Genomic DNA, 15,599 nt, shown 5'->3' on the forward strand with positions numbered 1-15,599 from the left:
CTCTCATATCCTCAATTGCCCTTCCTCTTTTCCAGCTCCATAATCCCTTTATACCCTGTCTAATAACACAGCCATCACAACTCTTCCTCTTCCTCTCTACTGCACATTGGTCATTTGCCATTTTGTAAATTTTATTTGCAAATCACTCTCTGACCTTAATTTAAGTGTGGGATGAATAAAGCAAAGGCTTGTGGTTTTTCTGAAAACCAATTTTCAGCATGAAATACATTTTGTTCTGATCAAATGGAGGACAAGTGCAGCACAAAAAAACGGATGGAACTGGATTTCTATACAAGGGAGATTTTTATAGACAGAGGCATAAATTATCCTATTTTCAACACAAGTTATATGCATATATACCCAAAAAGAAAGGTGTGTACAGATATCTATACATATTGTTCCTTATGTGATTCTGTTGAGCGTTAACATATTAAACACTCATCCGAGTGATGCAGCTGTTTTGACACTTCTCATTCACAGCTGAAAGAAAACTTTGACATTGAGAAGCAGGTGATGTGGAGTTACCCAGCAGAACAGCTCCAACCAAATTTGCTCTTGCCTTCCTACTATTCCACGTTAGGCTTTGCATCCCTCAGGTTACTTAGCAACCTGGCATCTTCCACAGCTCCGTTGCCTAGTAACAGGGGCCTGCAACCATAACATACAAGTTTTGGAGCAGCCCATCCCCCTGCACTCATCGTTTTTCCCCTCTGTCTCTTAACCCATTCTTCACACCTGAGAAGTTTGCCCTCCTTCTCCTGCACTCAATTCTTTATCAAACAGTTAAAAAAACAGTTCTCTTATCCACTTCTTTTTTTTCTTAATCCCTTTCTATAGCAATGTAGCAAAAACATGCATCAAATATAACACACAAACACATGGATTTCTAGAATATTACGCTGCTTTTGTAAAACACCAATGCTCTGGTTGCTGTACTGAAGCACTCACTGAAATTTGATCCTTTGGATTTAGTCCAACCTAATCCAACAGCACTATAGCGGATAACTGTTGGACCTATGCACTTGGACCCTCTTTCTATTTTGGGGTGAGTAAGTCCTTCAGGAAATGAGCTGGTGAATTAAAAAGGCTGCTTAAAGCCATGCAAACTCATGGCTTCAAAAATCCCATATTTACTGAGATTAGATTTAGAACAGACTCAGATACTTACACTGTTTTTCACAGGGTCCTGAAAGGTGAAGCAAAGAAAATACAAAACTATGTTGCTTATACTTAAAAATTCTTTGTGGACACAATAGTCAATATTTAGATTGTCACATAGATTATTTTCCCCATTTCTTTTATCCAAAAGTACTCTGATTCTCTTCAATAGGAAACATTGAAATTAAAATACTCTATTGGAAACAGTTAATGGATTGGCTTCACCAGTATGTTTGTTTGTATGGCAATATAGAAGGTTATTATTCTAATGCCACTGGGATACAAGCACTATTTGTCTATCTTTCTTTTCTTTTCTATATTCATTTAGCTTTTTTTTCAAAATACGTGCCCTTACTTTGTTTTAGAAGGTACAATTTAAACTACCTTAAATAGGTATTTTTGCTTTTTGGCAAAACGTTTTTTTTTAACACTAAATAAAAACACAGCCTCTTATGAGATAGCATTATTTAATAAACATTATCCTTTTTTATTCCCCCAAATTTCTTTAAAAACATGATGAGCCTAACAATGGTAAAAGACATAAATGTGAAGCAGAGAAGAACATTACCACTTTTGCCCAAATTCGTCATGGATATTTTTCACATCCTATTTTTGTCTTCTGCAGTTGAGTAGATCATTTTCAAGTGTCCAGAGCTGCACCTGTGGTAATTTAGAGTTGTAAAGCTGAAGCATTACTCTATGATCAGAGTAAAAAGGCCATTATTGAGACAGCCTGCTCAAGCACAGCCTTGGAGGGGACCTCAGAGCGGAGGTCTCGTCCCAGGTGCAACTTAAGTCCTGTCATCTATTGGCCCGCCTAATCACACCAAAGAATGCACGCTTGCATGCACACATGAACCTACACAGACATACACCAGTGGCCCCCTTTGACAGATGTCTCTGTTTAAATTGACAGAAGTGCGGCCTAACTCCCTCCCACTGCAACAGCACTCAGAAAAAAGCCCTTTCTTCTACACACCAGCCGCCTGGCCTTTCCTGCACGCTCATTATGGTAAACTTTTGTCTGGTTTCCTACTTGTCTCTAACCCGACCTTCTCCACTCCTCCCCCGTCTCACCCTTCCCCCTCTCTGTCTGTGCAACCCTATTCATGCCAAGCCTCTTCAGGGCCCTCCTCTACTTCTCTAAACCCTCTTTTTTCATTCACACATTTACTGAACCTCCTCGCCATAGATCTGACTTCGTCTGTTTCGGTGCAAGTTTATAAATATTACAGATAAAGGGTCTGGATCACAGGGTGCAAGGTTTAGTTTAGAAAGAAGATGCAAACTCATGCCAGTAACGCACTACAAGAACAGGTAGCATAATGGAGTTTCCATGTTCAGAACAATCAAGATTACACAGAGTTTAGATGTGCAAAAACAAGCCGATAAAGAAAAATAAGCAGAAATATAATAAATGAAACGTTTGAGTGTAAATTAGCCAGTGAATGGTGCAATGTTGAAGTAGAATGCTGTAAGATTTGGCACTGAACATCAGGGTCAGTGCTGCGCTAAGAATCCTGTTCCAAATCATCTTGGAAGCGAGAATCCATTAGAGTCATTACATTAAGGTATTTTTTCATTTAATTTTTAATAAAATTTATTTTAGCACACGTGGAGTAGTGCTTAGCAAGTCCGCCTCACAGCAAGAAGGTCCTGGGTTCAAGCCCTGGAGTCCTTTCTGTGTGGAGTTTGCATGTTCTGCCTGTGCTTGTGTGAGTTTTCTCTGGGTACTCCAGCTTCCTCCCACAATCCAAAAACACTACTGTTAGGTTTTTAGGAGTCTCTATATTGCCTTTAGTAGTGAATAGGAGTGTGAGTGGTTGTCTGTCTGTGTGTGTGTTGCACTGCAATGGACTGACACCCTGTCCAGGATGTACCCCCACCTAATGCCCAAAGAAAGCTGGAGATAGGCACCAGTAGACCCCTGTGACCCTGAAAAGGAGCAAGCGGGTTGGAAAATGGATAGATGTTTGAATTTTTTTTAAATTATTATCATTTCATTTTTTGAGAGTGCTCTTCTTTTCTGGTGCTTGTTCACTGCTAAAATTTGTTGAAAATCAATTTAAAATTTAAAGAAACTCTGGGCAGTTTTGGGTGTTTTAGGGCAGTAAGAAGGCCAAGTATAGAACACGTTGGACAGGTAGTCAATCCCTTAGGGCAGTGGTTCTATTTTGTCCCGTGTACCCCCTTTGCATTTTTGTCAAATCATGTGTACCCTCTCTTAAGTACCCTCTCCATAATTTCAAATGCTTTTTAATTCGTGGAACAGCGGGCTCTCCTAAACCCCTAACTGTGTCTGGGACATTGTTTCCATAAGGCTTAATTTACAAATTAAAAACAAGGAGTGTAATTTAAAGTGCAATTTTTTTTTAAATACCATGCACTTTTATGTGATTACTTTAAGTAAATACAATCTCTTTTGTAAATTGCAGCCAATTTTTGTCTCCTAGTGTCAGAAGTGTGATAAAATGGCCTCTACAGCATTAAATAATTCTGTTTCAACAAATTACAAGAAAATATAGTATTGTATTGAGCAATGGTAGTAATAGTTTGTGGTCAATTTGTTAAAAACAAAAAAAAAGCCTAAAAATGAACTACAAACATTTCCAGATTATTTTTAAATTAATTGTTAAGTATTTCCGAGTACCCTTTGAAATGTGCTGCTGTACCCCTAAGGGTACACGTACCCCTGTTTGGGAACCACTGCCTTAAGGGAAATTGGGAGAAAACCCCTGGTAAACTGGCACCAACTCATAAAAAAAAACACTCTTTTAACCACATGGGACATGGCCCAAACCCACACAACTTATAGCTGTAAAGAAGGTCTCTAGCCAATCTGGTGTTTTAAAAAATGTAAAGAAAATGTGTGCATCATTTGAAATCCGTGCACAGTTTGCTTTTTGGTTATTCCGTTTCATAACGGATTTTAAAAAACCCAAATAAACAGATCATTTGACCATTTTAGGTAAATGATTCTTTTTATTCAATAAATGTGGTCAGCGGGCCCTTTAGAAGCTTGGAGGATTCAGCAGGACCCTGCTGGATATACTAGACAGATGGTGTGTGATATGGACTCAACTTTGGGCTAATTTAGAACGCAGCTTCTGAGAGGCCCTGATTTGGCAGTTAATGACCCCACAACCTGGTAAGCATGGGACCAAGAATTCCAAATTTGCTGAGACGTCTCCCTTTGTGTGTGTGTATGTGTGTTTGTGTGCACGTGTGAGCGTGTGCACATTTGTGTGCATGTATGAGAGTGTTAAGCCTTAAAGAGCCAGGGCGCACTCCAGGGTCAAGCTTTTATGAGGCTATGATTAGATTCTGGCTCAATTTTGAGGTGAAATATGATGCAGGGCCCACTTTTCCCCCAATGTTGGAAGCACACATGCAGCACTGAGCACATACACCTGCATGCTAATACACACACACACACACACACACACACACACACACACACACACACACACACACACACACACACACACACACACACACACACACACACACACACACACACACAGTCTTTGTTTAAAAACAAAGTAAACTCCCCCATACTTTTATATACTCTATACAAATAACCTTCTGGTCTGCGAACCCTCCCGTAACACACCATCTTTTTTTATTTTTGCACACAAACACTCATACACACTTGATTGTACACCTGTCCCTTTACTCCTTTCTCATCCCACACATGGTGAGGATAAAAATAGAGAAACTGCTCGAGGGAGGGGGAATTGATACACATCACAAACCCCATCAGGAGAGGAGAGATAGAGGCACGAAAAGAAAGAGGAAGGGAAAAATTACAGAGCGGGGGAAGTGAGAATAGGAGAAAGGAATCTGGGGTCTGTTTGAGATTGAAAAAGCAGAAGTAAGCAGTGACGGAGAATAGTAAACAGCGCTGCTGACCACATAAATATGCTAAATTAGCCTACAAAGTCACCCTAGTGGATAATTGCTCATCATAGTTTTACCCCAATGGGATTTTGCCTGCCAGGCATCTTAGAGTCCACATAAACACACACATCATAAACAACATGCACAAGCCTAAAATGGACCTGATAAAAATCTAGTCCTTTATAATAGACAAATAAGGTTTGAAGCTGATATTCTTTATAACATGAGGTCTTCATGAAAGAAACTATTTAGTGGAAGCAGTTATATTCTGTGCAATATCTACATTTTTTTTCTTTTAGCCATTTCTAAAAATGAAGTTATATAACATGACTTGCAACATTAGTAGTGTGATGCGCTTGCTGAGCCTGACCCAGCTGTGTGCATGTGTAACACACATACAGGACATAAATATCTGCTCTTTTCCAGGCTCAGTTAAATGCAAAACAGCCTCCATCATGTTTGATTGATCCAGCAGTAACTCCAGAACCACAGCATTTCAATTTATCAGTGTAACAACCCTGTCAGACAATATGCATTTAATCAATGTTACCACTACCAACTTTTTTTTTAGTGTATCGATCGCCTGCTGTATCAGTTATTGTTAACTACTTGTCCTGTGATGCCTTTTCAGCCTACATTAATAATTCATCAGACAGTCAGTGTGTCTCAGGAAATGCATGGTGTGTGTGTGTGAGTGCATGTGTGTATTCTATATGGTTTGGCTTGCTTCTAATCAAAGAACAGAGAGCAGAGTGCTGCCTGGGGAGCAGTGAAGCATGACAACACACACCTGGTAAGCTGCTTATCACACTTTAATTTCACCTACACTGAGATCAGCCCAGACCAGTGTGACCAAACGGGTGTGTGTGTGTGTGTGTGTGTGTGTGTGTGTGTGTGTGTGTGTGTGTGTGTGTGTGAACGTGTACAAGTGTGTACATGTGTGCATGTGTACAAACAGTTGTGCTCGAAGTAGCAGAAAGATAAAGGGAGCGATAAACAGAGAAGAGAGTGGAGATTAAATGATAGAGAGATATTGACGGTAAAGAACAAAAGAAACAGATAAGGGGATAGTAGATATGAAGGGAAATAGGGCAGCAGCAGGCCTAAGAGAGATAGAGCACTAGATAATGAGCAGAGGGGGATAAAACGTAAAATTCTAACCAGGCTGGGAGAGAAGTGTAGCGTTATGACGACAGAGGGGGAGGAAGGATGGTTGAAGGGATTAGGATGAAGCATGAGCTGTTTTGTACAAATAATTTAAAAATTAGTTTGTTGGGCTTTCAAAAGAGTAAACAACGTTTTATCTTTGTTGCAACATATACAGATACTTTATAGGCCATGAGCGCTGCACGTTTGAGATTTAACGGTATTATAAATTATGAGCACAGTTTGGGGTTCCATAGCTATCAACCAGAAATCTTAAAATTATAATCTAAACAATAGAGCGCAATCCTCCATCAAGGACCAAATATCCATTTTACCAGATATGGCAGTTATCTGGATCTGTGATCCATGATCATTCACACTTTATAATATTGGAAGAAATTTCTATCCCCATTAATATCAATACAGTAGGTCCGAATGTTTGGGCACCCCCATTTTTTTTTCAAAGAATCATGATCAAATGCTCAATATAGTTCTGTTCCAGGTGAAACCTGGTGAGGTAATTTAAGAACCAACCCAACATCACTGAGTCAAATTTCATAATGATTGGTGAATTATGAGATATTAATTTTTTAGTTTTCACCAATGATAAGAAATAGGATTTTTTTTTTTTTTCCAAACTGATCCAGAATCAGTGTATTGATCCAAATCTCCTCGATAATTTTAACACTTGTTCCCTTATCGCATTTTGGTTTCCTTGAATTTTCGGCAAAAGGCCAGGAAAAATATAACCTCCTTGGCGGAGGTAAAACAATGGTGAAAATATTCCCTCCTTGGCAGAGGTAATAAAGATTAAAAAAAACTCTTCCTAATAATAATGTTACCTTGATGATGAGGCCAAAGTATTTCAGATGAAAGAAAATGCAAGAGTAAACACTGGGAATCCAACAAAAGCCCTTATGTTTAAAGCATTGTGCTCCACATGTGTTGGTCCAAACACATTAGAAGGAAAGGTCATTTCATTCTAATGATTCTGTTGCATGTAAAGTTTTACAGTCCCCCCCCGAACACACACACACAAACCTACCCTGAATTAGTTTAGTTGAGGCTGAGCTCTGAGCCTTGACCCCTGACCTCAGACACACGCTATAATATGCCTATTCCCTTCATCACTATCGTTTAATAAGACATAGAACAGTTGGAAAAAACTCTAGTGGCACTTGCAGAATTTTAGATAATGAAAAAAATATATTGTGATGAAAAAAATGTAATGCTTATATTGTTGTCATTACTGGCATAATATAACGATTCATTTGACCCAATTTGTTTTATGAAGCATGGTAGAAGTTATTTACTTTTTTCCTCTTGATTCCACTTTATTTTACTTCCCTTCTTCGTTTACAAGGTCTCTCTGGAGATCGGTTTAGAAAAAAATATTTCAACTATAATTTAGAAAAGTGAAGTTTGAGTTTACCTTGCACTGTATATATTCTCTGTCTCCCCACGTAGTAAAATAAAAAATGTACATAAGAAAAGATCGGAAAAAATATAAACAAAAAAATAACAATTTATCAAGACAAAATAGGTCCAAATGTAATCCAAAGAGTATTACAAATCTCTGATACTGTGACAGATACATTGTAACTGACATTTGCTTCTCTTTTCCTGAGTGTGACCAAATTAAACACAAGGCTCAGGACACTGATGAGGCCATCTGTTCATCTCACTCTCTCCTAATCCCTGTGTAGTTTTTTCATTTTCAAGTGCGGTGGGATGCCCCCCCCCCCTTCCCTCCACACACTATTTCTTTGCATATCTCCATGTGTTTATCTGTTTCTCCTCATTTCTCAACTGGCTTGAAGGAAGTGTTAAATCACTGGTAAATCCCATCAGTGAGTGACAGACAGCAGCGGTAATACTCTAAAGCAATGGACTTGTCACCAAACTGCTAATTGCTTGGTCGTGTGTTTAAGTAAAACCCATTAGTACCAGTGTTTGGAGCTACGATTGCATTAAAGTTGCATGAGATGTGTGACATTCCATCAATGTCTGCAATTCAGAGTGATTTCAAGATTCGAGCCTAACTTAACCAGCGCGGCACTCACTAGCTCACGCACGGACACGGTCTCACCTCAGCATTCGTACCCCACAGTGAACCCAGAATGTGACTATGAAAATGAGTTTGTAATAAAGTCATCATCGAGCTTAACAAGTAAAGCCCACGAAGAAGAGCAGAGAGGGAGGAGATTGGGGTGTGAAACAGTCAAAAGGGTCAACTAATCACGAGGAGGGGAAATGAGACGGAGAGTGGAAGAGCTGCAGACGAAGAAGGGAGGGGGGACTAACATTGAGAGGGGGACTTAAAGGGGTTACCATAAACGACTGTGAAATGAGAGGATCTAGGAAGAAGCAGTGAGAAAGGGGAAAAAAAAAAATTAAATCAAATACAGGACGTCAGTAAAGGAAGAAGAGTATTAGCAAAAAGATACCATGAAATGAAAATGGTTGAAAGAAGTGAACGGAGTGTTCTGTAATATTTTAACGGTGCAGTGTCACTGGAAGACATTAATAGGGGAGATGAACAGTGAGAGGCAGGGAGGGATTTGGAAAGGAAAACGGGAGATAACGTAGAAAGAGTAAATTCGTGTCTAGGTTTTTTGGGAAAATAAAATGAGGACAAAGAAAGGGATGAAAAAGCACTTTTTTATGATGGAGAGAAAGAATGGGACAATGGGGGATGCGTGGAGGTGAGAAATATTCAGGCTTTTATAAATTCTGTCAAAGACGGCAGCACAGGCAGTGAGGACAGGGAGGAGACATGGGGGAGGAAAAAATACTGACAGGTGGGGAAAAGTGAAAGCTTGGAGAATACGGAGGGAACACCTTCATACCGTGGCCTTCACTTATCCGAAAATACTTCCTTATCTTTACTCTCAAAAAAATGTAAATGTATAAAAACCCGTCAATCATCAACTAGATAACAGGACGAGAAGAAATTACTTTGAAACACCTAAAAAAAGACGAGATAGTTTTATCACTAAAACGTTGGATTTTTTTGTGCATTTTTTTTTAAAGGTGTCACGACGAAGAAAGGTATAATTTCAGAGAAACCTCTGCTTTAGACTGAGAAATCTGATTACCTAAGGAAGGTTTTTCAATAACAGTGCAGCCTTTTGAAAATGCCACACCTCATTGTGATTGTCGAGTACTAGCGCTTTGGTGAATCTCTGCCACTAATGAGTTATCCTGCCTCCAAATGTTTCCTCTGCCCATCCTGAATATTTTTCAGACTTTAATCACAGATCTACTCCTCGCAAAGAAGACACATGGATTCCCATCTTGTGCACCTTTGTCAAAGTCATCAGCGAAAAAAAAAAAAGGTAATGAATATTATGAAGTGAGGCAGGCGTTGAGGATGAGTCAGAAACCAAAGGGCAGCACAGGTGAGACACATGAAACAGAGCAGGCCGCCAAAAGTTGATGCATACAGAAAAGCCTGGGCTCTTAGCACAGCATAATTGGATTTATGTCATTATTACCCCACTACACTTATAAAGCTGAGAATTACCCATTCAAAGACATCCCCAAGCAGCATAAAAAAACAACACAATGACTTCAATGGATAGGCCTGCAGACATTTGAGTGATGTGCTGATCAAGACAAGTTCCTTCCTCCCCAAAGCTTTTTCTGAAGGCTCTCCAACATTCCCGGCGATCTTATCAACTTCTAAGCTTAAGAAAGAAGTGCAGTAACTAAAACTGTTAGAAGTTTCTGCGTGACACAAAGAGAAAAAGAGATAGAGAAAAGCTCTAAAATAAGGGCCATGCATTCACTTTTCAGCTATAATTGTGACCAATCTGGATTTAGATTAGGCAAAAGAAATGTCATTCTTAGTAAACATGCAACATTTTTAAAGCCTTTTGGCCATATGGGGCATTTGGAATTCATACAGTAAATCTGAATAAGACATCCTTCTGATATAAACCATATTTTAACGACAGTAAAACCAGGTCAGGGAGAGAAAAAAAGACATGTCAGAAAGGTAGAGCCTTAGAGGCAGACTCAGTGCCCCATCCATAATGAACAGTGCTCTACCACAACCCAGTCATAATGTGTGATCCTCACTGTAGAGACTAAAGAGACTAGAGGGGAAGTGGGATTAAAACAAAGGGGAATGGCCACATTAATTACACATACTCTCCAGGCAGAAGCTATCACCACAAGCCAATAGAAAGACAGAGAGATTGAGAGACAGAGAAAAGGAGATAACGCTCACGGAGCACCCTATGTTTGTCCGTTAAGAGAGAGGGTTTGTCCTTTGGCGCAAGCAGCCTAGCTGCTGGCGGCTGAGTTATGTCATTGTGTTACTAATGAGAGCTGAGCTGCACAGACAGACAAATGCATGTGTACTTGTGTGTGTGATTGTGGGTAAAGTGGGTAGACGGCAGCTTATTTATATGTAGGATAGAGTGCGCTCTGCCATTTGGATGCGAACGCTCACTAGCGTGCACTGTTGCATGTGTGTCTGTGTATGATGTGTTCTTACCCCTGGTAGTGTTTTCTGCTCGTGAAGTGCGCTCTGGGCTTTCAGTGCCGACTCTCTTGCGCAGTACGTCAGAAAAGCACATCCTGACAGACAGAAAGAGGCAGGGCAGAGGGAAAAAAAGGAGGTGGAGAGAAGTAATAGTGGAAAAGGTCAGTGAATGGCTTTAATACTTGTCATTTGTCATCTTTGTCCCTGTCTGGATTGTGTGTACACACACACACACACACACACACACACACGCACACGCATCATTTGAACGTATCATTTTCAGATATTTATGGTAATACGTCAAGTTTTCTGAATGATTACAAAGAAACGCACACCATTTCTTTTATTTTAGTCAATATTCAATATTCATGCACAGTAAAGTAACTACGCTGATGTACTCTAGAGCAGAAAAGGACACTCCACGGTACGGCACATATCAGAACGGCACGGCACGAGTCAGCACACATGACAGCACCACAGACGTGTGCTCTGAGCTAACAAGGCCTTGTCACTGTCAGGTTTCCTGCTCAATTTGTCAACCACTACGCATGCCTCACGATCACTCCAAATACACTCCCTCTGTTTTCCTACGTGCTGTACCTGTGTCTGTGTGTGTGAGGGAGGGGTAGGTAGCAGAGCTGGCAGGCCAGAGCTGTTTACTACACCTGTCACCACCACTAAGACAACAAGATTAGCAGGAGGTTAGCATCCCAGTGTCATCTCAGACAGACCAATGTCAAAATCAGTCAGATTTTAAAAAAAACAAAACAAAAGCAAATCAAAGAAGACAAATTCAGATGCATTGTACATTCTAAAAACGACTGATGACTCAACATGACTTGATTCAAATCAAATTAGATACAATAATCGTGAAACTCACCTGCACTGGTAGTTAAGAATGTACAACGCACACTTATATATACACATGTATCTTAAACTTCATCTCATTGCTTTTAAGAGGGGCTTACTGTGGCTGAGGGGATTCTCAAAAACAACAGATTCTTTCCCCTGTGTCACCCTGGCTTACAGGCCCATTACACTGATTGGAGGATACAGCTTAATCTTGTCCATAGTACACACGACCACAGGTCAGTGTGTGAGTGCGTGCGTGTGTCCATGTCTGTGTAAAAAGAGTGTTTGTATTTTCTCCCATTTGTTAACATTAAAAGGTATATACTCCATATTGTAAACAAAATAACGAGGATTCCAATCCATTCCATCTGAATTGGATAACTTGATCTCATGTCATGAATGAACAAGTATGTTAATAAATCTCGTAACATTTCAACAAAGATATTCTGAATATCTGAACAGGATTCAAGCTGTGTAATTGGGATTCACTGTCTTCACGTTCACACATTATAGAGTTAACCAGAGCTCAAGACAAGAGATGCTGAGACAGTTTCCATGGAGAAATAGAACACAGAAACGCCTTTGCAATTTAGCTCACTCTCATATATTCTAATCTGGCATCTAGCGATTTGTCTAGTTCTTAGTGTGTTTATTTTTTATTTTTCTTTAATTGGTGCTGTTAGGGTGTGACCAACCTTTGTGCATGCCGGTGTATTTGTCCTTAATCACAGTTAGCTCATAGATTTTGCCAAATTGCTCGAAGATTGGCTTTAGGTCCTTTTCCTCCAGATTCCGAGGAATCTGCCCAACAAACAGCTTGATTGCATCGGCCTCCTTCATCGGGACAAAGTGAAGAGGACGACTGGGTGTGAGGAGCAAATGAACCTGGAACAGGTATTTTTGATAGAAAGAGAACAGATGCTGGATCAGTATTTGGGTTAAAAAAAAAACAAAACAAAAAAAACACTGGATTTAAAAATCTTTTACTTAGATTTGTAATTAAAATAATTTCTCTGGAACAATAATGTGCTTTGTATAACTGTTTTTTTTTTTTTTTTTTTAAAGAATAATTTATAAAACGTGATATAGTTTTATCGTAAAAATGTTTAATTCAAACTTTTTCAACATAATAAAAACTGATTAGCAATCCAACTACTCTAACCTAATGTCCAGTCTAATGACAAAGGAAACTATTGGAGTACAGCAATTACGCACATGTTAAATGACCAATCAAAAACCAATGATTGTACTAAAAAGACAATTTAATGTACACATAAATCAAGAGGGATTTATCATTGTTTTTACCTTTTGGTGTTTGGACAGCGCTCAGGATCCCTCCACATGAACACAAGAAAGAACGTAATTAGAGGTAAATCATTGCAATGGAGCGACTCCTTTGTTTAGCCAGCTGTAGGTTATAGCATGTACACAGAAAGGATGTCATGGGGCTCCCGTGCTCTTTGTCCGATCCCCCCCCCCCTTCAATGTACACACTCACGCGCACGCACGCACACACGGACGCGCAGGCACAGAAAACACAACAAAAACACACGTAAAAATGTCCATAAGGCGCTTACAGTTAGTAGATGACAGGTGTAGAGAAATAGTGATGATGCTCTCCGTCGGGTCCCCGTTGTTGTCCTCGTCCCGTCCGCCTCCCTCTCCTCTCTGGATGCTCTCTGCTCTTTGTGCCTGTCGTGCTCTTCCTCCTCCTCCTCCTCCTCCTCCTCCTCCTCCCCGGTGCACAAATACTACAAGCTGTGCGCGTGTGTGTCGCTTTTTTTTTTTTTTTATTTAAAAAAAAAAAACACTTCCAACAAGCAAAGCCCTGTTTGTGTCTGTAGGAAAAGTCCGGGTAAGGTAGTAGATATCACCGGATATTACAAACACCTGGTTATCACTTTTATCGCGCGCCTTCTCTCTGTTCTTATTAAAACGGGCTCAACAGCTGTTTTAAAATATCCTAACTTACTAATGGTCACAGTGGCTCCACCCTCTTCTCACAGGTTTTCATTGCCGACCCGTGCTAACAGTTTTCGGGCTAGCATTGAACGGTTCGTCTTGTCTTCTGTGTTCTCCGTTCAATGGCTGAGCGGCTTTTAACGTCCCGTGTCACCGGCACCCCCTCCCTGCTCCCCCTCCCCGCACCAAGCGGTTGCTAGCCTGTGACGTAACACCCAGGGACCGTCAATAAGTAGCACATCGCACTCACATGAAAAATGTAAATATATTCTCTATAAATGACTGCAAATGTAACATCAGTCAAGGAAGCGTATCCGTTTACAACTCAACACCTTCAAAGTAATATATTACGTTTTTTTAAAATGTATGCAAATTGTGTGAAATGTCCTAGTTTTTTTTTTTAACTTTGGAGGCGTTGCCTAGACGACGCCGTGCGCGGAGCCGCCTATTGTTCTCGCCGCGAGCCCCTGGCCTTGGTGCTGAAAGCGCGCTCCCTGATGGGAAGCGCGCTGCCGCCGACTCACGGGCACGCGGTCACGACTCGTACAGCTGTTCACGTCGGAGCCCGAAATGTGGCTCACACCCACTCCGAGAGAAATGTGTGACAGTGGGGAGAGAGAGAGAGAGAGAGAGAGAGAGAGGGATCGCTCCGGGTTGGAGTTGGCCTACTTTTACAGCCTGTGCTTTGGAAAGGGGGCACACCACTGTGCACACGTACCAAACATATCTAGACAAGTTCCCCTCATCTTACCAACAGGACAGGACACACTGGTGTCCCTGTTGGAGGATCGAGGCGCGTGTCCGTTGGAATGAGTGAGCGAGTCCGACAGGAAGCAGGAAGTCACAGGGTTCATGTTAATTTGCTCCGAAAGGTCACCATCTGCCTGCCTCGGCTCGTGCCCTCTGTGAGCCTGCCATCCAGGCTCCACCATTCATCCAGTATGCACCCCCCCCCAACACACACATGCGCACGCACGCACGCACACACCTTCCCCATCGTCTCAGGGACCTCCTCACACAGGCCTGAGGATGTGAGGGTGAGATAGAACAGAGCAGCTCACGCTATTTCACTGGAACTTTTAAACCCTTAGCACGAAGACGAGCTGCAGCTCACGCTATGGCTGATGATGGATCCCAAAGAAGACAATGGAAAGGCCACTGATTATTACTGAGCATCCCTGTTTAAATGCTTTGTTTGCTCGGAAGCAGCAGAACTATCCTAGATTATAGGATTCTGTATCTACAGTTTCTATACTGTATAGAATATATTTTTTATATTTATCATAGGGAGACTCCTATTATCTCCTGCAGGTATTTAATCTTCAAATTGTATGTGTACAACAGAAACGCCTATACCTTATATGTGTATTCATCTTTTTTGACTACTAATGGCACTCGTGTATGAAATACCCTGGACCACTGCTGTAATTCTATTTAAACAGTTAAGTTTGGCTTTGAAATTGAAAATTGTATTTGCATTTGTTCCAATGATTCCATAAAAACCTTGGATGATGAATATTTCTTTAAACTGCTGAGGCAGAATAGTGAAGATGTTTGAGCAAAGCCTCATCTGCTCTTACACTGTTTCCAAATCAACAATTTTACCAGTAATATAGTAATACTAAGTGATGATAATTAACAGAATAAAAACAACAATTTAATAACAGTAATTAATTTAGTTATACGAATATATAGGCTTCTCAGCGAGCACAATTTTCTAAATATGATTTTGCAAATTATTTTTTTTTTGACTGACCATTTATTTTGTATTGTGGACAAACTATACAATATTTTCCAATATCTTCAGTCAGTTCAAATACAAATGATAATTAGGATAAAAATCAATGTTCTCAGTTGTCACTAACCGACATGTAATTTATTTTTTCCCCCATATTGCATGTCATAGGCCTATTGATATAACTACATAGATTAAAAAGCGAGGTCATAAATATATTAGTTTAATTAAAATAAAAAATGTAATTAAAAAAAAAAAAGGTATAACCAAAACAACACAAAGGTAACCACTATCAGTGTTCATCTTTCAGGAGACTTCAGTGGGAAAAAGGAAGCAAGACTAAATGCTGCCACC

General features: G+C 40.2%; 1 protein-coding gene across 4 annotated transcripts in view; it reads right to left on the minus strand.

Annotated features, from left to right (window-relative positions):
• Nucleotides 1–13,271, minus strand: part of LOC114477944 (CUGBP Elav-like family member 3) — a 31,425-nt gene extending 18,154 nt beyond the window's left edge. The window contains exons 1-4 of one of the 4 annotated variants that reach the window (XM_028470669.1): nt 13,126–13,270; nt 12,854–12,883; nt 12,244–12,433; nt 10,709–10,791 (exon numbers count right to left, since the gene is read on the minus strand). In XM_028470669.1, coding sequence (XP_028326470.1) covers nt 10,709–10,791; nt 12,244–12,388 — 228 coding nt within the window. In that variant the 5' untranslated portion in view covers nt 12,389–12,433; nt 12,854–12,883; nt 13,126–13,270. Of the gene's footprint in view, nt 1–10,708; nt 10,792–11,296; nt 11,374–12,243; nt 12,434–12,853; nt 12,884–13,125 lie in introns of those variants that run through there. The other 3 variants (XM_028470670.1, XM_028470671.1, XM_028470672.1) reach the window with 3 other exon arrangements.
• Between the last annotated feature and the right edge of the window lie 2,328 nt (nt 13,272–15,599).

Source organism: Gouania willdenowi, chromosome 16, assembly GCF_900634775.1.
Source record: "Gouania willdenowi chromosome 16, fGouWil2.1, whole genome shotgun sequence".
NCBI classification, from domain to species: Eukaryota; Metazoa; Chordata; class Actinopteri; order Blenniiformes; family Gobiesocidae; genus Gouania; species Gouania willdenowi.